The sequence below is a fragment of the Trachemys scripta genome, chromosome 2 (genome assembly GCF_013100865.1).
Source record: "Trachemys scripta elegans isolate TJP31775 chromosome 2, CAS_Tse_1.0, whole genome shotgun sequence".
NCBI lineage: Eukaryota > Metazoa > Chordata > Testudines > Emydidae > Trachemys > Trachemys scripta.
The window spans coordinates 180,553,199-180,578,279 of NC_048299.1; the positions used below are offsets into that span (position 1 = coordinate 180,553,199).

Below are 25,081 nucleotides of genomic sequence, written 5' to 3' on the forward strand. Positions count from 1 at the left end.
GCAGAAGCTAGGGGAGGTGAAGGGAGGAGTGGAAGAAAAATAAGCAGTTTGAAGTTAGTGAGTCAGCCAGGAAAGTAGAAATCACAGCTGAGCTCCTAGAAAATACTTTGCAAGTTCCTGCAGAGTATCACTGCCAGGCAAAGTCACCTGCTGATGCAAGGAACCCAACAGTTCTTTTATTCAGCCAATGAAGACTTCAGGCAGGAGACAAGATCCTGAAGCAAGAGAAGAGACTCTTGTATGGCCATGGGGACTGCTTCGTCCAAACCTCCTCAGAAACATCTGTGACTCATAGATTTTAAGGCCAGAAGAGACCTTATCTTGATTTTAGTAAGGCTTTTGACGCCGTCCCGCATGACATTCTCATAAGCAAACTAGGGAAATGGGGCCTAGATGAAATTATTATAAGGTACGCATACAACCAAAGGAGTAGTTATCAATGGTTCGCTGTCAGTCTGGGAGGACGTATATAGTAGGGTCCCGCAAGAGTCAGTCCTGGCTTTGGTACAATTCAGTATTTTCATTAATGATTTGTATAATGGCGTGAAGTATATGCTTTTAAAATTTGCAGATGTTATCAAACTGGGAGGGGTTGCAAGCACTTTTGAGAACCGGATTACAATTCAAAGTGACCTTGATAAACTACAGAATTGGTCTGAATTAAACCAGATGAAATTCAGTAAAGACAAGTGCAAAGTACTTCACTTAGGAAGGAAAATCAAATCAACTACAAAATGGGGAATAACTGGCTAGGTGGTAGTACTGCTGAAAAAGGATCTGGGAGTTATCATGGATCACAAATTGAATATGAGTCAACAGTGCAATGCAGCTTCAAAAAAGGATAATATGATTCTGGGGTATATTAACAGGATTGTTGTATGTAAGCCATGGGAGGGAATTGTTCCACTCTACTAGGCACTGGTGAGGCTCAGCTGGAGTCCTGTGTCCAGGTCTGGGCGCCATACTTTAGGAAGGATGTGGAAAAATTGAGGGAATCTGGAGGAGTGTGACGGTATTGCCAGGCCCACACATTCACAAGTCTTGAGTCAGGCCTCAAAATTCATGTGATTGGCTTACAAATCATGACATACGCACACTATGTATATAAGATTTTAGTTTCTTTTTGTCTCCTTTGGAAATTTTAGTGTTCATATTTTCTAGCTTTTCTCTGCAACCGCGAGGGCTAGCAACTTTTTTTGTAGTAAATGAAAGTTGAGATTCTCATGTGTAATCACTTGATTCCAGGAGCTGGACTTTAAGAAAAACACCTAACATATTGAGATTTGCGATAAAATTGCAAGAACTAGCAACAGTGGGGATCAGTCCACACATGTCTGACTTTGCTCTCAGGCCCACGTGGAAGGAAGACTCCCAACACGGAAGCACAAAAGCCCTTATTTCTTAAAAAAAAAAAAAAAAAAAAGGAGGGGAGGCGGGGGGGTTAAAAAATTGGGCATAGGTTTTAATTTTTTTAATTACGATTAATTTTTTGAGTTAATTGCGTGAGTTAACTGTGATTAATAGACAGCCCTAAATATATATATTAATTGTGATTACTCACACTTTTAATCGCACTGTTAAACAATAGAATACCAATTGAAATGTATTAAATATTTTTGGATGTTTTTCCACATTTTCAAATATATTGATTTCAATTACAACACAGAATACAAAGTGTACAGTGCTCGCTTTATATTATTATTTTTTATTACAAATATTTGCACTGTAAAGATGATAAATAAATAGTATTTCAGTTCACCTCATACAAGTACTGTGCAATCGCTTTATGGTGAAAGTGTAACTTACACATGTAGATTTTCTTTTTTACATAACTGCACTAAAAAATAAAACAATGTAAAACTTCAGAGCCTACAAGTTCACTCAGTTCTACTTCTTGTTCAGCCAATCGCTCAGACAAAGAAGTTTGTTTACATTTGCAGGATATAATGCTGCCTGCTTCTTATTTAAATGTCACCTGAAAGTGAGAACCTTCAATTCTTCCCCATGGAGTTCAGTCACAAATTTAATTAACGCATTTTTTTTAAACAAGCGTCATCAGTATGTATGCAGGCCCTCTGGAAGGGTGGTAGAAGATGAAGGGACATATGAATCTTTAGCACATCTGGCACGTAAATATCTTGCAATGCAGGCTACAGAAGTGCCATGCGAATGCCAGTTCTCACTTTCAGATGACGTTGTAAATAAGAAGTGGGCCACATGATCTCCTGCAAATGTAAACAAACTTGTTTGAGCAACTGGCTGAATAAGAAGTGGGACTGAGTGGACTTGTAGGCTCTGAAGTTTTACATTGTTTTATTTTTGTACATAATTCTACATTTGTAAGTTCAACTTTCATGATAAAGAGATTGCACTTGTATTAGGTGAATTGAAAAATACTATTTCTTTTGTTTTTTTCTGTGCAAATATTTGTAATAAAAATAATATAGAGTGAGCACTGTGCAATTTGTATTCTGTGTTGTAATTGAAATCAATATATTTTAAAATGTAGAAAACATCCAAAAATATTTAAATAACTATTTAAATAAAATTTAAATAAAATTATTTTTAGTAGCGCAATTAATTGCGATTAATTTTTTTAATTGCTTGACAGCCTATATATATATATTGGATATTCTTGCGGTAGATTCCTGAACGCCTCTCAGGCAATGTACCTCTGCCTATTTCTGAAATAGGAAATTCCTGCGGCTAGGAAATTCCAGGGACATACAAACGTTCAAAGTTTTCGCGATCCCCATCTGAGGAGATTCTTGATGCCTTTTAAACAAGGAGGGTTGTACTGCGAAAGAAAATTGTGATTCAGAGCACAGATTAGCTGACCTTTGGAGGGTTTATTAGACTTCTACAACAGAGTTTTCTTTTGCTTCTTAAAACTGCAGAGGTAATGCTGAGTGTGCAATGGGAACAGATATATTGTTCTGGTAATTAGAGAAAACTATATTTGGTTATTTGTAACTTTTACATTTAAAAAAAAATGTGTGTTCGGTTATTAAAACAGGCACGTTGTTCCTCTCAGTTTTGTTCTGTAAATGCTTTCAATTTTAATTTAATAGATTAATTCCGAAATACTTGTATAGTGCTCTGAAAGTACGCAGTGCTGTGATCTCTCCCTCAATTAAAGCAACCATCCACGATGCTGTGGATTTTCTAAGGGACTGTTTATTGTTTTCTCTCACTTTGTGCTACAGGCGCTGCTTGAGTCTATGGTGGACGCAGCTGAGAATCTTTGCCCGAATGTGATAAAGAAGACCCACATTCGGCAAGACCTGATTGAGGCCAGCACAGAGAAGATTTCCATTCCACGTACCTTTGTTAAAAATGTGCTCTTGGAGCAGTCTGGAATTGATATCCTCAATAAAATTAGGTATGTTAAAAGCACTGTGAAACCTGTCCATAAATATTCTGAAGATAGTTAAAGACCATGTATTGAGTTGTATTTCTGTATTGCTTGTGTATATGTATATCAGTATGTTTTCTGAACATTCCTGCAAAAATACATATAGAAACTGGTATGTCACCATACAGGCCAATCGGTTTGGTCCAGAAAATGCAAATATTTAGGTTTCTACAACAAAGTTAATTGCATCATATAGCACATATGTAGTATTTGGTATGCCTATTTTCATCATTATTTCTGTGGCTTTAAGGGACACAATCAACTTAAAAATCATATGTCTGAAAAATGTTACCTACTGTTGTTGTTGCTGATGCCTAAGATTACTATAACTGAAGAAAATTGGAAGATAACAAATACTACTGTCCACTTTACCACCTCCTTTGTTTTGGGCATTTGATGGCACATTGTGAGTTACTGGTTTTTTTGTTCTCCCTATTTAGTCAGAAGTCACTGTAACTCTTTTATGTGGGGGGTTGTTTTGCACAGTAACAAGGATCAGACAAACATATTTAAAAATTTGAAAATAGGATATTCTAGCCTCTAAATTTGGAAGGGGAATGCAGAGGCAGGTATAGTACTTTAAACTACTTGTAATTCATTATTTCCAAAAGATGAGATTCCAAGTTAGTTTTATTATATTCTTCTTTATTAAATGTACATCAGAACGTATACAAGATGTACTATATGGTCAAGTTCAGGAGGTAGGAAACTTAAAACTTTATGGTTGCTATCATTTCGATGGAGATAATTTTCTGCTAGGCAGGGTTAACAGCAAAAGCATGTCATTTTGCATTGTAATGGTTGTATCTTTGCAATGGGATAAGAGAAATGTATTTGTAAAACATTAAAATTTAGGTATGTGAGCTTTTCAGAATGCAGTAAAATTTCAATACCCATGGCTAAACAAGTGTATTTAGATTGTTTTTAAATGGGAAGCGTGTGCTTTTTTTCCCATTACTCTTGTCAAGTTCAAGAGTAGATGAATGAAACTTCTTTCTCTTCCAATCTTCCCTCCGTCCATCCCTCCCTTCCTCACATTAAAAAAAAAAAAAAAAAAATCACCATTGCTTTGAGACCAATCATGGAAATTTTCAGCCTCCCAAGGAAATGTCATGAAATATGAGCAGCTGAAAACATAGGTATTGCTGAATTAGCTACACCTTCTGATTCTTTGACTTTAGGATAGTGATCAATTGGTCCATGTCTAGTTGGCAGCTGGTATCAAGCGGAATGTCCCAAGAGTCGGTCCTGGGGCCGGTTTTGTTCAATGTCTTCATTAATGATCTGGAGGATGGCGTGGATTGCATCCTCAGCAAGTTTGCAGATGACATTAAACTGGGAGGAGTGGTAGATACACTGGAGGGTAGGGATAGGATACAGAGGGACCTAGACAAATTAGAGGATTGGGCCAAAAGAAATCTGATGAGGTTCAACAAGGACAAGTGCAGAGTCCTGCACTTAGTACGGAAGAATCCCATGCACTGCTACAGACTAGGGACCGAGTGGCTAGGCAGCAGTTCTGCAGAAAAGGACCTAGGGGTTACAGTGGATGAGAATCTGGATATGAGTCAACAGTGTGCCCTTGTTGCCAAGAAGGCTAATGGCATTTTGGGCTATATAAGTAGGAGCATTGCCAGCAGATCAAGGGATGTGATCATTCCTCTCTATTCAGCATTGGTGAGGCCTCATCTGGAGTACTGTGTCCAGTTTTGGGCCCCACACTACAAGAAGGATGTGGAAAACTTGGAAAGAGTCCAGCGGAGGGCAAAAAAAATGATTAGGGGACTGGAGCACATGACTTTTGAGTAGAGGCTGAGGGAACTGGGATTATTTAGTCTGAGGAAGAGAAGAATGAGGGGGAATTTGATAGCTGCTTTCAACTACCTGAAAGGGGGTTCTAAAGAGGATGGATCTAGACTGTTCTCAGTGGTACCAGATGACAGAACAAGGAGTTAATGGTCTCAAGTTGCAGTAGGGGAGGTTTAGGTTGGATATTAGAAAAAACTTTTTCACTAGGAGGGTGGTGAAGCACTGGAATGGGTTACCTAGGGAGGTGGTGGAATCTCCTTCCTCAGAGGTTTTTAAGGTCGGGCTTGACAAACCCCTGGCTGGGATGATTTAGTGGGGGATTGGTCCTGCTTTGAGCAGGGGGTTGGACTAGATGACCTCCTGAGGTCCCTTCCAACCCTGATATTCTATACTAATGAAGGCCATAAAAGGACTTTTTTAGAGTTACAAGTTGTAAATAGCTGGGGGGGGGGGGTTCAAGCACATCAGCCATATGTTCTTCTACATTATATTATTATTAACACTATGCACCACTATAATACAAGGAAGTCCCATCTAATGGGTCGGGAGACATACAGACCAATTCTCCTCTCATTGTTTTCTTACCAGAAACTCTTATTATTGGATTGGATTCTCAAAAGGAGTTTATGGGAGCTCGGAACCCAACTTCATTGAATTATAATAGAAGTTGGGTGGCACATTCCCAGAAGCTCCTTTGAAAATACCAGGCACATTTATGTTCCATTATTATGTCATTGCCATCTGTTGCTATTATTGCTTGTACATATTGCACACAAAGAGAAAGGGAACATAGCTTTGTGTGTTAACTTAAACAGTTTTGTGGGTTGATACTGATTTATGCAATTAGGAAAAGATCACAAAGCCAAGAGCCAAGCCATCTATTAAAGCAAGCAAATTCTTTATTGGGACACTTGTCTTTGTCTTTGTTTATGCTAAGGCCTAGCTTGCACTTAAAAAGTTTTACTCGTATAACTGTCAGTTGCAGGTAGGAGGTGATTTTTTTTTTTTTAAGTTGACATCATTATGCCAGTAAAGCCCTAGTGTAGATGCAGCTATACTGCTATAAGGCACTTTATACTGGTATAACTTATTTTGTTTTGCCAAACCAGAATAGGCAATATTAGAATAAGCATTTTTATACGAGTTAAACTGCATCCTCACAAGGGAGTGGGATGTGTGTTAACTCTTTAACTATGCTGGCACAATTAAAGCGATACAATTTTTAAGTGTAAACAAGACCTACCAAAAGCAACCAGAAAACTTTTTTTAAATCTATTTATTCATTTAGGAAGTTTAACAGGTTTACAAACATTGCTATGTTAATATATCAGAGATCAAGTTGTAATCATTACAACAGTGAGCTTTTGTTAGAGGAAATATTATTATACAGTAAATATTGTAATCTGATCTCTCTATTTAGTAGGGTATTACTATATTGTAAAAATGAACCTAGGACATGCCAGAAAACAAATTTAATCACAATAGAAAGTTTGTATTTCTTCCTCCCTGTGAGATTTCTTCTTGAAAATAAGGAAGAAAATAAAGGGAGTAAGAGATCAAATAAATCTTTGCTGCAGGCAATTTTAAATTCTGCATTTTGTGAGACCTTTAACCTAGGGAAATTGTGACTCAAGCCATCAAAGGGTTAACCATTTAATATCTACGAAAGGGACGATGTACATGTTTTGCCCACAGCATGTTGGTTGGTTACCTAGAGTTTGTTTCAAGATTTGGCTCCATTAATTAGTATAATTCTGGGGACTTCTGCACTCTGGGAATACTTACTGCTACTAACATCAAAACAAATAGTGAAACATTTCTCTCTGTGTGTAGACGTAATGGTCACCATCTAAAGATGTGTGATGACAGTCAAAGCTGAAAAAAAAAGTTTCATTTCCATGAAGAGACAGTGGTAAACCACAACACCAAGTACAAATCTAATGTAATGTTGGTTTCTGTGGGCTTGTCTTCACTGCAGTTTTAGCTTGACGTATAACAAGCCCACAACCCAATTCCCATCCACAAACACACATTTCTAAGTCGAATGAAGTGGTGTTTTAAATTCTTGTTAGCTGGCCCATTGCTGGGGGCGGGGGTGGTTTGAAGCTGACAGGATGCTGACACACAAGCCAGTAATGGATTGGGGATGCAGCTGCAGCTCAGGTTAGCTCAACTGCTAATCCAATCACTGTACTAATCATGTCACTCTATGGGTATATCTACACTGCAGCTGGGAGTGAGTCTCCCTGCCTGGGCGAACAGACGCTCACTAGAGGGGCTTGAGCTAGCATGCTAAAACTAGCAGTGTGGATGCTGTGGCTCCTACGGAGACTCAGCCTAGCCACCTGAGCTCAGTCCCAGAGGTTCGGTTAGGTGTGAGAGCCTGAGCTGCCATCTGAGCCACTGTGTCCACGCCACTATATTTAGTGCGGTAGCTTGAGCCGTGCCAGCTCAAGTCTGTCTACGTGGCCTGGGAGGCTCATTCCCAGCTGCAGGGTAGACAAACCATGTGTGACTTGAGTGTGTTTTTGCAGTGTGGCTGCTCTAACTTGAGCTAAGCATGCCCGAGTGGCGTAACTCAAGTATAGTCACTCATACATGTTGCAGTGAAGGGGCAAGCCCAGTGTACACAGTGCTGATGTCGTGTTACATCTAGTAGCGAGTCTGTGTTCCACACCTTCTTGTTGAATGCTAAATACATGGACTGGCTGAAACAAAATTTGTAAGGCAGGAACTAGTTATTTAAAGCAAAAGCACAGACAATTTGCAGCCCAGGAATGGTGATGGCAGGTTGCAGAAACAATACAGTTGCCATTTAGCTGACAGAAGGGTACAAAAAGGAGATAGAGCAAGATTAATAGTTAGGTAAAACAAGCCTTAAACAGGTAAGACTGTCTGAATTCACTCCAAACCAATTTGTCTTCTCTAACATCAACGCATGTATTGTTCCTAAGCAAGTCTGACCATATGGTTCTTATTAAGTTGTCCCTTAGCCAGATGTTTTTGTTTCTGCCATTAGAAAAATGTTAGAAGCAGGTTGAAAATGGTCCAGAAGTTCTTGTGTGTATTGCAGGATCTGAGAGTTATTTCTGAAGGGTTCAGTCCTTCTACTTGCACCTTCTTGTGTTTCATTCTCAAAGACAGTAGCAGGCTCACAGGTAATCTTCACACCATAGAACTAGTGCTGTAAGGGATGGCAGAGTCTCTTGTGTGAATTGAAAGTTACTCTGTTCTCATTTTCAATGTTCACACAGTGAAGTGAAGCTGACTGTGGCCTCTTTCCTATCTGACCGAATTGTGGATGAAATCCTGGATGCACTTTCACATTGTCATCATAAACTGGTGAGTTTTTGCACAGTTCTGAGTAGTTCAGGGTGTCTTACCACCACCACCACAGCATTCATGACTTGCTCGCTTTCTTCTTCTCACAGCTACATTTCTAAATCTGCCTAATTTTCATCAGCAGCATCATTTGAAACATGGTCATAGGGTGAATAATCCTGGTTTAAGGAGAAAACTGCCACAGAAGAGGCTGCATTACTTAGCTGCCTTACTATCTCTTGCATGAATTATCGGATCTGAAACCAAAAACGGCTTTGCAAGAACATATATTCACTAGTTAAGGAGACAACTACTGGCTGTCGTAGTGAGACATTAGGCGTTGCAATTGAAATAAAGTCAGATTTCATTCTTTAGGAGACTGTGGAGCAAGCTGCAGAGACCTTACTTCCCAAACCTGTGCATATTCTGAGGCTACTTCAGAAATGTGAGGTCTTGGACTGGAAGGTGTATCTATGTAGAAGATAAAAATGTTCAGCTATTTACTGGAAGACGTTGTGCTGTCAACCACTTACTGTAGATGTACCTGCTTCCTGAAGATATACTGCTGTATGTCTACAGATCAGCTTATGGGCTCCTGTACATTAATTGTTATTTTTAGTGGAGAGCGAAGTAGATTATTGGACTCAGACCCAAGTTTGATGAGGGTGAGAGGAGCTATGCTGGATTGTGCAGGGTTGTATAAAAAGAGTGGCAGCAATAGCAAAAAAAACAAATTTCCAAAACTTTCCAGAAGTTCCACTGTGAGTCAACATTCCAAGCGTAGGAGCAGCATTGGCAGCATCTTTGTCACTGCTTTGTTTTGCTCATCCATATTTTTTGTCAGGGAAATAGATTGCATCATTATCAATAGAAGACAGATTTGCTTTACTATTATTGGTACTCCTGCTGTTGTGAAATGCCTCCTTTGTAGCTCAAAGTATAAAGCTATCGAATGTACAGACATCTGAAGAACAGGAATATTTATTGAACACTTCTGCTTTTTCTGCATCATTAACCATTTTAATATCTCCTTCTAGTAATGGGCTTACACCATTTTTAGATTTATTTTCTTTATTTTGGGGGGGAAGGATAGCTCAGTGGATTGAGCATTGGCCTGCTAAACCCAGGGTTGTGAGTTCAATCCTTGAGGGGGCCACTTAGGGATCTGGGGCAAAATCAGTACTTGGTCCTGCTAGTGAAGGCAGGTGGCTGGACTCGACCTTTCAAGGTCCCTTCCAGTTCTAGGAGATAGGATATCTCCATAATAATAATAATAATTCTTCCTAGTATACTTTTTTTAAAAACTCCTCCTTAGCCCTGCCAGACATAGATTTATCCCTGATGTCTTTAGCTTCCCTTATTAATTTTCTACACTTCATAATTTCTAATTTACACTGATTGCTATCTAGTTCCCCTTTTTTCCATTTGTTTAAAAGAAAAACAGGATAACTTTGAGTAAATGCCATCCTGGTTCAGCGGAGAAGTGAAGGCATCAATTAGATATAATATTTATTAGATATCATTATTTATTATAAAGATATAATATTTACATTTACCCAAAGTTGTCCTTTTTCTTGATTATAGAATCATGGCCGTTTGGCCATCTAATAAACTCTTCTTAAAGAATTCTTCTTAAAGAGCATCCCAATCATTTTTGCTCATGATTTTCCTCAGCCGTGAGACATTAGCCCTTTTAAAACACCAAGTGTTGTCCTCTGTTTTGCCCATATTGAATGTAATCAGATCATGATCACTGAGCCGTAGGCAGCCACTAGCTTCCAGTCCAGTGATTTATTCATCATTATCCATCATAATGAGGTCCAAAATAATTACCCCATTTTGCCTGCAATTTTTTTTTATATTAGAAAAGAGGCAGCACTTGTGATTCCTACATTTATTAGTGAAAATCATTTAATCCTACTTTTTTTCATTGGTTGAGTATACTAGCAATTTGTACATTTGTTACAGTAGCTTTTAAATGAAATGGCTTTAAAATGTTCAATATGGTATGAGGTTTTTTCTCTCCTTTGGGTGTTTTTATTTCCATAGTCCAGATAAGCAGAGTCTCTTACTGTGTGATTCTCTATTAGCCCTCTTTTCTCCCCTCCTCCTTTCCCACTATCCAGTGTTATGTGATGAGGGGATAGTTCTGCAGGGAGATGGGGAGGCTGGGGCCCAGATGCAGAGTTGAGCTTACCCATTGTTCACCACCTATCATCACCTGCAGTGCACAACCATTCTGCTAGTTGTTGTGGGGTTTGTTTTTTTTCCCCCCTCAAGACTTCTGATCAGTAGTTTCATCTCTTGATCCTTGTTGTCTAGGCTGACCATTTGACCAGACGTGGTAAGCCACTTCCAAATCAGGAGTCACTGGAGATTGAATTAGCTGAAGAGAAACCAACTAAGCGCTCCACCATCACAGTAGAGGATTTGACTGAGATAGAACGTTTGGAGGATCTAGACACTTGTATGGTAAGACACTTTTCTTCAGTCCATTGGTTAAAAATATAATCTGAAAAGGTCCTTATGCAAATTTCAGTGGGCAGTTTTTATTATATCAGGGGAATGAAATTAGGAATTTGGCTCAATAAAAATAAATAATTGTAGTAGGCAGAACAAAACATTATCCAAACCAGGTATAGATGAGTGGAAGGAAAAATCTTTCCTTTTCTTTGTTCCATTATCCATTTTCTTATTCATATTCATATTTATTTTCATATTCAGAGATTTTCTCTTGCAAGATAACATCACTTGCCCATGTTCATACAATACTGCTAATATAACAGATACCTCTTCTGCAGAGGTGCTGGTATATGGCGCCGTGATGGCAGCGATAAATCAGACTATGCTACTTTGGCACACTATTTCCTGTCACAACATGCTTCTCTCTGCCTCTGTTATGCTGATGGCCATGAACTGCAGATGATTTTTATATATATGGATGAAGTCTGAAGCTCTTGCACATGTAATAGGACTACAAAGGGTGTAGAACTAATGATGGTGTTGGGTGAGATTTTCAAAAGCACCTGCATGAGTTAAGAGCACATCTCACTGAAATGCAATGGCGCTAGTGCTGGTAAATCACTTTGAAGCTTTTTATATAGTGTTTGCATAAACATTTTAAATAAATTACCTCTAGTCTCCATGCCATATCTTGAATCTTCACAGATGCACTTCAGTAGGCTGCAAACTGTAATTAATATTCTTTACCCTATTTCTTTTCCAACTCATTGTGGACATTTTTTTTGCTCAGTGTGGTGTTTGCTGTAGAGGTGACATCCGTTGGAAGCAGCAACTTAAATTAATTATAGTATTCGCTCCCATGCCTGGCACCTAACCAAAGTTTGCTTTGAGGCAGCATGTATCTCAAACACCAACAAATCCCATTTTTCTCCCTTTGGGGCATTGGCCTTTAAAAGAGTCATCAAAGATTCTCATCACCAATCCTCTTGAATTCCAGAAGCGTTCTGCAGCCAACCATCAGTTTAGGTGTTTAACGATTGCACTTAATGGTGGCCCTGAGGGCCAGCGTCATAAGACACGTCACACTTTAGCACAATATTGATTGTGCCTGTAAATGAACTTAAACGTATCAGATTAGTATGCAGAAATCTATGGTAATTGAAATATCTGCTCTTAGAATTGTGCTTTCAGTATGAAAATGCTTTCCGGGTAGGGTTTTTTAAAGCAAACATTGCCTTTGTTTCTGTCATCGTACAATTTATGTAAGGGGACCATGCTAGTCTTTTATCTTTTTCTTTACTCATGTAAAAAAAAAAAAAAAGGAAAATATGAAGTCACATATTGAATATTAACTGTTTGCACCTTACCTAGAGCAGCTGTTTTGAAGAGTATTTAATATCGCTGTCTTCCTCTCCATTCATACAACTTAATCACATGGCTGAACCCCTTTTTTGTAGTTCTGCTTCTCATTGACATCCACTTTCTGAGGGGAATGAAATTATATTTCAAATAAATACACTGTATACAGGAGCTCTGATCTCCCATGGTGCTAAAAACTCCATTTGTTCAAAAATTAATGTATCAAGTTTCAGATATATATTCCTGAGCTGGGAAATTCATATAAGGGCTGTTTTGCAAACCAGGTGCCTTCATTGTGCATTGTGGTATTGATTGCACTTGTATAAGAAGTGGCCCTGAGAGACAAACTCAGTAATGTGGGCATACCAGCCTTGCATAGTGCTGGTGTCAGTTTGTTGATGTTGTTGTAAGTGTCCTAAGAATAGATATCTTAGCTTCTCATTCCATCCAGGTTAGCTTATATCATGGCTGGTTCCAGATGGGTCTATTTTAGCTGTATGAATTCTGTATATATTTCAGACATGGCCCTTGAAAAAATTTGGATATAGAATGTGCTGAGAGAGAAGTTTCCATTATATTACAGTTTCATAGTTTTCCCAAAGCCATTTATGTTTAGTTTAGAAAAGTTCATCCTGTGGGACCCTTTTTTATATGCATCAATGAAACTTTGGAAATTAGTCAATGCAAGAAACAAATATATTAATGAAAGGTTCTAAGAGGGAATAAAAAATGCACATGATTTGTGAACCATAACTTAGTTTATTTTATTAGCATTGAATGAGAAATAGTTGCTTAACCCCAACTTCTAAAACTTGGTTAATTATATAGATCATTAGCTCGTTAGTCCCTTAAACATCTATTTAAAGTAGTTTTTTTTATGCTGACAGCCTAAATGCTACAACAGACCAGAGCTGTGTGAAATACTCTCTTCAGATCTCAAACTCATTCATGCTGAATTTGGGTTTGGTGTTCAGTCTGAATCTCAGCCCAGGCTTTCACTAACATCTATCCCTTTTCCCCAAGGAGCTCCAAAGACACCTGTGATAGAGGAGGCCAAGGAATTGTTGGAGAGGGAAATATAAGTGTTGAACTTGAAACCACCAATGTTCTAGAGGGGCTAATTGACGTCCATCTGTAAATGGGACCCTGCCGTGTTTAGGCAGTCCTGTGAGATATATATTTAGATACAGTCAGGGTGAGGGAAGGTGGTTGGATGAGGAGAGATCTCCACCAGCCCAGTCCAGAGAAGAGAGTTGCTATTCATCTATGAACTTTCTGTATCAGACAACAGAATAGAAAGGAGTGCAAGGAATGTGGCTTTGAAAATGACTATTAAAAATAGAGATTTGAGTTTTATTTTCAGTATCTGCCTGTAAAGAATTAGAAAGTGTTTAATACTGTACATTTACAATGCTACAGAAGCTATTCAGACTTGATTCCTAGCCAACATGTCATTATGGCCACAAACCAATAATTTGAATGACTTGACAGCCGCAGGAGAATTTGCCACTATATTCTGGAGAACATTGGGAATGATTGAATGGTCCAATACAGAACAGGCTAGCTTGATCATTATTGACCTGGGAGTTTCTGATCTCCCTGAGTTGCAATATAGTAAGTTGATGCTACCCTGATCTGCAACTATCATAGCTGTCTAAATTTAATTAGATCTGTATTTATCTAAAGGCCTATTATGATCAAAGTTGTGTGTAAGTAAGATTGAATGTGACAGCTTTGTTGTTTTATGCAAAAGGCCACTTAGTCTGCTCAGATGAAAGGAATAGGCACAGACTTTTTGAAAGATTTGAGTCAGTAATGAAGGTTGACTTAACTTAATAAAATTATACGTTTTCTCAAATTTTCTAGAAGTGTGAGACAAAATTGACACTTTTTAAGCAATGATGCATTTTACCACTGGCTTAAAATAAATCACCCATTTTAACCTAAGTAGAATATCAAGCATATCTGCATATCTAATTTTTTCAGCAGACTGACTGATTAACTTTCCCTACAAAAGGGAACTATGTACATTGTTTGTTCATCCTTTATTCTTTCAACACAGGAGTTATTCTTCCTCAGGACTGGGGTTTTTAAAGGATGCTTGAAAGCTGATCTTCTTTAGAATGGACAAAATATAGCTATATTTCAAAGAAAATTATTGAGCTATTTGAATATTTTTTTTGTCCCTAGAATATTAAGAAATTACCATTTTTGAGCTATTATTTAAAAAGCAGAGAAGTTATGAGTGGAATATATCCTGTACTAGAAGACTATCACATGTTAGTGATCTTGAAAATACCCATTCCAACAACATAGCAGTGTTACTCTCAATAATACAGAGTGCAAGGCCAGTGTAAGATTGTCTGCTTTTCTCTGGGGAAACTTTCTGTTTATTTACATTCCTCAGGTATAATAGTAATAATAATGATTAATAGGAAATTATTTCAAAAAATTTCAAAGAAGTGCAGGTTGTAGCATATGTATCTGTTTGTGAAATCCTTTTAATAATGTTCCTGTGAAAGACTGAAATATTTGGGCTGTGAATTATGAATTCACTGTTTGTGTAACCCATGCCTGCTGGGTGTGGTGCTCTGTCCCCCTCTAGTGACACCTAGACCAATTAGAGATTTATGAGTCTGCTACAGCCTTAGCCAAGAGCTGTGTGGCTTTTAGCTCATGCAGTAGAGACTAATGCACTAAGGTTCAGAGGTCCCAGGTTCAATCCCGCCTGCTGATAAATGGTTACATTCACTGCTAATAAAAATGGCCTGCCTCAATGAATATCAAATCCGCTTTTTTAATACTATAAATATACAATGGTGGCTCTATAGGAAAATGAAGGACGGGTAGGAAACTTCAATGAAATGTAAGCAATAGCTTAATATTGTGGTCTTTCAGTGACACTGCAAGATAAAGAACAATTTCTATAAAGGAACAGAAGACTAGGGGAAAGATAGCACTTGCTTTGGGATATGCTAAAGAGCAGGGCCGGCTCCAGGCACCAGCTTAACAAGCAGGTGCTTGGGGCGGCCAAGGGAGAGGGGCGGTACCTGCGGCAATTCGGGGGCAGCAGGTCCTGCACTCCCTTTAGGAGCGAAGGACCTGCCGCTGAACTGCCGCCGCCAATCGCGGCTTTTTTTTTTTTTTTTTTTTTGCTTGGGGCGGCAGAAATGCTGGAGCCGGCCCTGCTAAAGAGCAATTGTGACCCAGATCACAATAGGTTCAGCGCTCAGCAACAGACCTGTGATCCTGGAACTCTTGGAAGATAAGACAAACATATATTTCTCTGCTTTTAGAGCCAAATATAAAACACACTTCTTTAATCTACATTTCCCACAATGACACAAATAAAAAATCCAGCCCTTTCTGACCGTGGAAGGAAAAGAATGAGCAATATATCTTGTACAATTTTGGAAAGTGCTGTGATGCCATGTTGATTGGGGCAGATAAGAACAAAGCTAGTGACTGTCAATGTGTTTACCGTGACTCTTCACTGCTAACCTGTCCTCCCACACCCCTGGCTTCTCACTTCCCATTTGTTTGCTTATTCACCTGCTGAATGACTGACTGAATCCTACATTGGGAGCTCTCTGGAGCAGGGACTTGCTTTGCTGTTTGTGCAGTGGAGTCCTAATTCTTGCTTGGGATCCTTGTGTACCACTGCAATAGAAATAATTAATGGTATTACTGCTTGTATACGCTAGCAGTGATGAGATCTGGCATCTATCACATCATTAGTACTTTGCTTCAAGCCCTCATTTATTTCTATCACCCACCTTATTGTCTGTTCTGGAGGTTATGGCTGCATGGTTTTGAAGGATTTTGAGATTTTAATTTTTGGAAAACTATTAGGCAGACTATTTTTATAAAGTGGAGCTTCTTGCAAGCACTACTATCTAGAGGAGGTAATGTGCATCCAGTTCTAGCTTAGGCATTGCAGATCTAGCTTTTTTGGTGGCGGTATAGTTCAAGCAAGAGACTTTTGGCTCTGCAGTTTCTCCAGATTGAAAAGGAGTTGCGCAGATAAAGAAAAGCTTTAAAAGTGTATATTGTCTCATGGCATTATTTTGTACCACTCCTTATGGGTCCTGGATTGGTTAACTTTTCCACTGACTCTAAATCCAGGAGTTCTCAATCTTTCTCACATTGTGAACCCATAGTCCCTCACAAGTAGTCCCCTGCACATACACCCAAGAATCCTGTGTGCTGATTCCCAGAGCACTTTAAAGAAGTCACTTTAGAATCTGGCACAATGGCATATGAGGGCATTCCTGGAATCCAGGGAGGATCGATCACAATTGATAGAGCAAATCTACTTCACAGGAAGATCAATGTAAACAATGCAGGCAGGCTAATGATACCTCTGCCTCCCCCACATTCAGGACAACTTCTGGAGACACTCCTGGGACTCATGATCCATGATTCTGTGTCTATAAGCTTTTTTCCCTGGTATACAGTGCCATCTGAGAAATCAAGAGACAGTCGGAATTTGCAGGAAAGTTGACAGTTTTGCAGAATCCTGTAGATGTCCCATTCATTTTCAAACGTTAGGAATATGCTAATATAAATTTTATACAACTGCTATGCTAATGTTACTTTTTACTGGATGCCATTGTATATAGCTTTGCACTCTGACTCCACCAGTGGTTACAAGACCTCTGTCAGTGATTATCCAATACATACTGTGACGGTTTTTCCCGGGGTGCGGTGTGGGCTGCTGAGCCATCTGTCCCACCAGCCTGGGCTCCCTCTCACTCTGTGATGCTGTTGCCAGGCTACAAACCTCTGGCAAGTACTGCACTTACACAGACGTTCACAGGCAGGGATACACCCAACTGAGTTACATGGATACTTTGCCAGCCACTCATGAACCAACAGTAGAGAGGCTCCAGTCAGTTCCCCCTAGTTCCCCAGCCTTACACCCCAGAACTATACCGTCTTGCCCTAGTCAGAAGCCTGATCAGTGTAAGTTCATTACCCAGTCCGCCCCTCCCTTGATGTGGAAAGGACAAACAGTAGCCTTTGTAAACTGAGCTGAGATTTCGCAAGCATTTTAACCAAAATTCACTGTTTTAGGTAAAATATAAAACAGATTTATTAACTACAGAGAGACAGATTTTAAGTGATTATAAGTAGTAAGTGTAGAAATCAAAATGGTTACCTAAGAAATAAAAGTAAATTTCCAGTCTGAGTTCTACAAACAAAATAGGATTTCAATCAAGCAGTGTCTCACCTGATAGATGGTACAAACAGGTCAGAGATCTTCAATACACAGGCTGGAACTGTCTTCCAGCCTGGGACCTCCCTCCCCAGTTCAAAGTCTTTGTCCTCCAGATGTGTTTCTAGGTGTTGAGTTGTGGGAGGAGTGAGGCCAAGTCATGATGTCACTTCACCTCTTTATAGTTTCTTCCAGCTTGCTGGAAAGATCTTTTGCTATGGCGTGGGTCAAGTAGACTCCATTTTCTGTGTGCTTTCTCTGAGAAGTTTTCTGAGATGGTCACTGGGAGAGTGGATTCCCTTTAATGGTCCATCAGTGCATCTGGCTACTCCATTGTTGTACCTGAAAGACTGGCTGTGGGTGTTCCCAACCTCACAATATATTTCAGTAGCACACCCATAGCAAAACTTCATAACCGCACATACAATCCAACAGGATATTCCTGGTCAACAGATCAGATCATTTTAAAATGATACCTCACAAGGCATACTTTGTACAAAACACATCATAATTATATGTGACAGTGGTGAATATGGGGGTTCCAAGGTGCTTCTTTGAGGTACAGAGTGCCACACATACCCACAGGGTGAGCAAGCAAGGTGGTCCTGGTTGCCAACTTCCAGAGTGCACCACCATCCTGCTGTGCTATTTTTCTCTCTCTTCTGATTGGCCAGCCTTTCTTTCTTTCTTTCTTTATTTATTTATTTTGGTCCTGCTGCTGTGTGGGTTGGGCACTGAAAATATTTTCCACCCTCAGGGGCAAAACAGCTAAAGCTGGACCTGCATACCCATTACATTTTTAGGCTACAATTTTCAAAAGTCACTAATGACTTCGGGTTTCGAACGTGAGACACTTTAAAGAGACCTGACTTTAAGTGTTGCATATCCAGCCTCTGAAAATCAGGCTCCTTTAAGGTGTTGGGAGCCCAAAGTTACAAGACTTGTTAAAATCTTGTTCTCAGTCTCTATGGGGTTGAGAGAAGAAACACTAAAATCATAGTATTGGACAATTCAGGTACACAGCGGTACTGTTTGCTTTCCTAAATCTAGCTCAAATTTCTATGTCAGATTCTACCTTACTGGTCTTGATCTATGCTACTTATTCGCCTGTCATAAAATAAAGTCAGAATACAAGAAACTGTTTTTAGTAATAATCAATTACACCTGATGAAAAAAGTGCCTCCAGTTTTCTGTCTAGAACATGAATCGTGTAGTGCTGATATTAGATATTTTTTACCTTAAGGCACTTCAGTGTCATGAGCTTTGCCCGTGATCCCTCAGGTCTGATCCTTTCTTTTTCCCCAGAAAGCTCAGGTTTGTAATAGAAGAGTGTGTAGTTGTCTGTTTTATGGTGGTATCTAGCTTATTAATATTGACTTCCTGTCACTCATTGCCAGTTTGATTGTTGGCTCATTCTTGTGGGTTTTTTAAGCGAGTCCAATGATCATCATCATTGGCTCACTCCTTGTGGGATTTTTACTGCACTGCATATTTTCGAGTGGAGGGTTTTACTCATAAGTTAGGACATTCTGATTCAACTAATGTCTGACACATTGGTTCTCAGCAAAGGGTGCGCGTATCCCTGGGGGCACTCAGAGGTCTTCTGGGGATACGTCAACTCATCTAGATATTTGCCTAGTTTTACGACAGGCTGCATAAAAAGCCCTAGCGAAGTCAATACAAACTAAAATTTCATACAGACAATGACTTGTTTATACTGCTCTATATGCTATACACTGAAATGTAAGTACAATATTTATAGTCCAATTGGTTTATTTTATAATTATATGGTAAAAACAAGAAAGTGAGTAATTTTTCAGTAATAGTGTGCTGTGACACTTTTGTATTTTTATGTCTGATTTTGTAAGAAAGTAGTTTTTAAGTGAGGTGAAACTTGGGGGTAGGCAAGACAAATCAGACTCCTGAAAGGGGTACAGTAGTCTGAAAAGGTTGAAAACCACTGGTCTAGCAAGCTCTCCCTCTTCTAGTGGTTGAGGAGCTTTCTGTACTGATTTGCAGCATGGGCCTTTTCACATCTTTTTAACTCCTTTAGTGTCTCACTTGATTTTTTTGGCCCAGATTATATATCTGGTTTGTTCAAGGCAAGCTAGTTGGCCCCAGAATTCTATGGTATCTTTTAAAAATAGGAGACACACAATTCTATCCTACTCCTAGTAGTCCATGTGAACTCACTTTGCTTTCTACCTTAAATTGTGCTTTGCCAGGAATGAGAGGAGGATGTGTGATTCTTTTTTTCAGTGTGGGCAGAGAATAGTGGCTCACATGAGGAGGGAAAGAGGAAAAAGAGGATGTCTATAATGGGAGGAAGAAATTAGCCATTTTTTAAAGTGGAGGTGAATTAACATGATTCTATTAAAACAAAGTCATGTGTATATAGAGAGGAAAACCAGGAACAGCAAATATTCCATTTCTTCCACCCTTATTCAGGTTGAGAAGAACCTTACTCCATGTATAGTCCCGTTAGAAAAGGTGGGGGTATTGGTGCAGTATGATGTTGCTCCATGTGAGTAAATGTGGCATAATCCATATACAAATTAATATGCATTGGAAAGGAAAAGGGGACTAGAATACTGAATTTAAATGAAAATAACAGAAATTGGGTAACATTTAGAGTAAGAATAAGCAGAAGGTGGTTTTGTTTCTTTAAGACAAGGTGTTAACAGCATTAAACAAACAAAAAAAAAACATTTACACCACAATTAAACAACCCCTTAGCCCAAGTCTCTCCTGCCCGAGTCAGCTGGCACAGGCCAGCTGTGGGCATCTAATTGTAGCGTAGACATACGCATAGACTTCAGGGGGATTGAGATTTTTATTTTATTTTTGATGTGTGTTGGTACACCTCTACCCTGATATAACGTGGTAAAGCCATGCTCCAGGGGGGGCAGGGCTGCGCACTCCAGTGGATCAAAGCAAGTTCGATATAACGCGGTTTCACCTATAATGCGGTAAGATATTTTTGGCTCCTGAGGACAGCGTTATATCGAGGTAGAGGTGTATTTAGTAAGGATGGCCTAGAAGTGATTTAGAGGATTCGTACGTTTTGTGTCTTGGAGAGCACAATGGCTCAGTTAACGTGTTTTTTTTTTTTTTCTTCAAGGATACTGCCTCAAATCAATGTTCTGAGCAGAGAGGCTGCTAATCCATTCACTGCCCCAAGTAAGCTAGGTCTGGTTCAGTGGCACAAGCCTCATTTGTGTCTGAAATGTCATAGCTTTCAGAGCACAAAACCTCGGAGGATCTACCGATGGTGAGGAGATTACTGGCGTTTATGCTTTGGTGACTATTGTTCAGTTCCATAGTTATGTCATTCTGAGCATGGAAAGGAGAGACGCAAAAATAATTTTCTCTCTCCAGTTCAGGATATACTGCTGCCATGATACCCACCCACACTTGGCCAAATAAATCAGATCCTTTTTAAAAGCATTAATATTCACCCTGTGAGCTCAGAAGCATGAGGAAAGGGGTGTGATCAGTTCCCCCCAGGGGGCCACCAGCCTGGGCTCCCTTTACACTTTAATGCTGTATCCAGCCTGCACTTTCACCAGCACATATACAGGAAGGGGGACACCCGGCTGCAGTTACATGCAGATGCTGTGATCAGCTCTGCCTGGGAAGGCTCCAGCTAAAGAACTTCCCAGCTTTCAGGTACACACCCTCCTCTGGAGTGTAAACCGTCTTGCGCTGCACAGGGAACTGTACAGTGTAAGCTCATGAAATTCACCCCCTCTCTCAATGTGGAGAAAAATATACAACAGCTTTCTGCCCCAAGTTATGACTCCCACACACACTGGTTTTAAATAAAGCAAAAAAAAAGTTTATTAACTACAAAAGATAGATTTTAAGTGATTATAAGGGATAGCAAACAGATCAAAGCAGATTACCTACAAATAAACAAAACATGCAAATTAAGCTTGGATATAAATAGCAGATCCTCACCCTAAGTGATGATACAAACAGGCTGCAGATTCTTAAGGGGCAAGCTGCACTGGCTTACAGCTTGGAAACCCCAGCTGTTCCATTCACAGGCTAAAAGTCCTTTTACCCTGGGTCCAGCACTTCCGCCAGTTCAATCTTTGTTCCTCAGGTGTTTCCAAGAGTCTCTTTGGCAGGGAGCCAATGAAGAACCTCCATGATGTCACTCCCCTGCCTTAAAAAACTTTTGCAAATGGCAGGAACCATTTGTTTCAAAGCTTGGTTCCCACACCAGTCAGTGGAAAAACACTGATATCCCAAGATGGAGTCCAGCACCAGGTGATCTGGTCCCATGTCCCTGTAGTGTTACAGCAGCCATGAGTTGGAGCTGTCTGTAGCGTCCTCAGGAAGGCTCCCCAGGGGGAAATAAACTTCTTCTAAGGCCTATTGTTTTCTCCTAATGGCCCTTCAACCTGAATGGGCCCTTCCGAGCCAGCCATCTAGACTGAGAGCCTTTTGCCTAGTGGGCGTTCCCCAGGTGTAAGCACATTTGTAATACAGATATATAGTCAATATTCCTAACTTCAGATACAAAAATGATACATGCATACAATTAGGATAGTCATATTCAGTAAATCATAATCTTTCCAGTGATCTCACATGACCTATCTTGTATAAAATACATTAGAATTATGTCAATCATATCATATCATCTCTGTGAAGAATATGGGGTGCAGTGTCACAAGGGGTTTTAATGACATTGTTCTACAATACTCTAAATATACAGTGGCCATCCTTCAAATTGTTCACATTGCCTTAGAATGATGCCTTAATTAAACAGCTCAGTATTTACAGTATTCTAGGAGTTTCCTATACTTAATATAGAGATGGTTTAGGTCATAATGCAAATACTGAAGTTATTTAGTTATGTGAGGAAGGGTGACTGCTGTACAAGAGGCTCTTAGCCCCACCCTGGATTTCAAACTTTTGAATAATTCTGTAGAAAATGGAGATTTCAGGATTTTTTTTTCAGTATCTATTTTTCCCTTACAAAATAGATGAGACTGGATGTATGCTCTGAACCAGATGCAAATTGTTCTGCACACGTGGTTCCTTGGGATAATTATGCAAGATGAAGAACTGTCAGCTTATAAATACTTTCAGGAACGGTTAAATTTATTCCATACAGGCTTTTTCTTCCTTGTAACAGAAACTTTGGCATTTTTCCCTTTACGTAGTTTAATAGCTGGCATTATGTGGCTTAAAGTAAAGATGTAGAAGCAGTATTACTAGTTAAAACATATCTATCATTTTGTTGAAATTTCTTAGTGTTCATTTGAGCCATATCTCAGCAAGTAACAAAGTGAAGGTTTCTTGGTTAGTAAAATTAAATTAAACTCAAGGACATAGCTGCTAAGTTTATCTTATTACATTGCTATGCTTTTATTTTGGAGGCCATTGTTATACAAAATAATTCTAAAAGTCAACCCAGTTTAAAAGAGACTAAAAATGAATGAATCGTGTACTTTCACCAGAATAATTTGACTTCTTGAAAAAAATAAAACAAATACATTCCTTACATTTGTAATACACATATCATTTTGCAAACATAAAACCCATTCTACCCTATGTATAGAGAGCAAATACGTTGTGAAATTCAAGAAGTGACTTTGATGTTGTATCCTGAACTGGTATTAATTAGCTGGATCCTGAGTTGGTATTAATTAGCATAACTCCACTGAATTCAGTGGAGCTATGCCAGTTTACACCAGCTGAGGACCTAGCTCTTGATGTCTAAACAATGCATTAGTGTTTTTGCTGTTGAATGTTATGCCAGATATTTAGTTAACGGTTATGTATTGTAATATTCCATTTTACTTTCAAGGATAATGGTACTCCAGGGTCGACTTTAAGGATTATGATCAGTGTAAATGGGAAATGCTTGGCTAAATCCCTGCACTTTGTGCTAAGAATTTACCTCTTTAAAATAAGATATAAATTGTTGGCAGTTGAAAGTATTAGCCACCACTCTGTTTTTCTCTTGTTTCTGGATTCTTCTATAGGGATGGGTTAGCCACCTACCCACCCAAAGACTCAGTGGTCCAAGGAAGGATAGTTATTTACTACTCAACCCAATGAGTACTGATACGCTTTTCATGATTTACAGAGATGTAATGTCCCTAACCATTGTGCTCTTTTGAGAATAATGTAAGTGTGGAAAATGGTGATTGATGGAATGGCGTTGCAGCCTTGAAGGTCATTTCCCTAGGGCACTGGAATTGTGCAGGGATTTTGGTAAAATGCTTTACTAAACTTTTCTTTTGCATAATCTGTTAAAAGGACGTTGCCAAACCCTTTTTAAAAAATGCATGTTATTTCACTGATTGTTTATAACATCTTAAATCCTTGAAAATAAATCTTCTCTCTCTGCCAGTTTATTCCCATTTGGCAATTTCCCCTCTCCTCCTTCCCACTCTCATTTTCAATGAAGCTCCTTGAGGTTTACATGCTCTTTTGTGCTCCATCTTCAGTAATGGTGACTCCACTTACTCTGGGAGTTGGGTTACTTTAACTTGTACTTATTTTGACAGATGAAGAGGGAGGCATTTTACAGGGGACTCTAGATCTGGAGTCAGTCCCTAGTTCTGCAATCAATTTCCTCCATGACCTTGGGCAAGTCTCTGTGCCTTGGTTCCCCATATGTCAAATGAGGATTATAATGTCTCCTTTTTATCTGCTTTGTCTCTTTAGACCCCAATCCAGCAAAGCTGTTAAGTACACTGTAACTTTAAGTGTGTGAGTAGTCCTGTCGACTTTAATTGGAGTACTCAGACCTTGAAAGTTAAGTATTTGCATAAGTCTTTGTTGGACCCAGGGCCTTAGATTGCAGGCTCTTTGAAAGCTGTCTCTTCCTGAGGTGCTAATCTCTGCTGATTGCTCTAGGTACCTATGCGGCAGTAGCAGAGCATTACCAGGAATAGTGGCTATAAAGAAGGGTTTTGTTGTAGTTTGATTTCTAAATGCCAGTGTGAGAGATTTATTGAAAGAGGTCTTTAGTTTTGGAAAGATGTTTCTCAAAAGATTCTATACTTTCAAGGCAGGTAACGTTTTGGGCCCAAACTACATAATATTCAGTGGGGGGGGGGGTTAGCCAAAAAGACAAAATATTGAAAAAAGTTAAGGGGGTAGGGCGTTTCTAATGTTTTTCAGTAAAGTAAGCATCAAACCACAGACAGAAAAAGTGATGGGTAATGTCTGTACAAAATGAAGGCACTCAATATGTATTTAACAGACAATGGAAAAGCGCGAGGGTGTTTTCCGTTCTAGCAGCTATGAAAATAAAATAAATATGCTTTAAAACAGCACTTTCATTACTTCAACAAATTAGTAAGAAAAAGAGGAAAGCAATCAGAAAACTTTTACTTCCATCCCAATTCTGTGCGCTATTCACAACTATTAATATAATGGACCAGCTCCTTCAGTTTAAGTCTCCATGTGCGGCATGGCATCTGCACCCCAGACCACATAGTTAACATCCCACTAAGGAGGTCTAACACAGC

General features: G+C 39.2%; 1 protein-coding gene across 1 annotated transcript in view; it reads left to right on the forward strand.

The window, feature by feature from the left end:
* Nucleotides 1-25,081, forward strand: part of CARMIL1 (capping protein regulator and myosin 1 linker 1) — a gene marked incomplete in the record, with an annotated part of 248,761 nt that overhangs the window by 185,629 nt on the left and 38,051 nt on the right. The window contains 3 exon segments of the mRNA XM_034762444.1: nt 3,207-3,382; nt 8,479-8,566; nt 10,868-11,017. Of these exon segments, the coding sequence (XP_034618335.1) occupies nt 3,207-3,382; nt 8,479-8,566; nt 10,868-11,017 (414 nt within the window).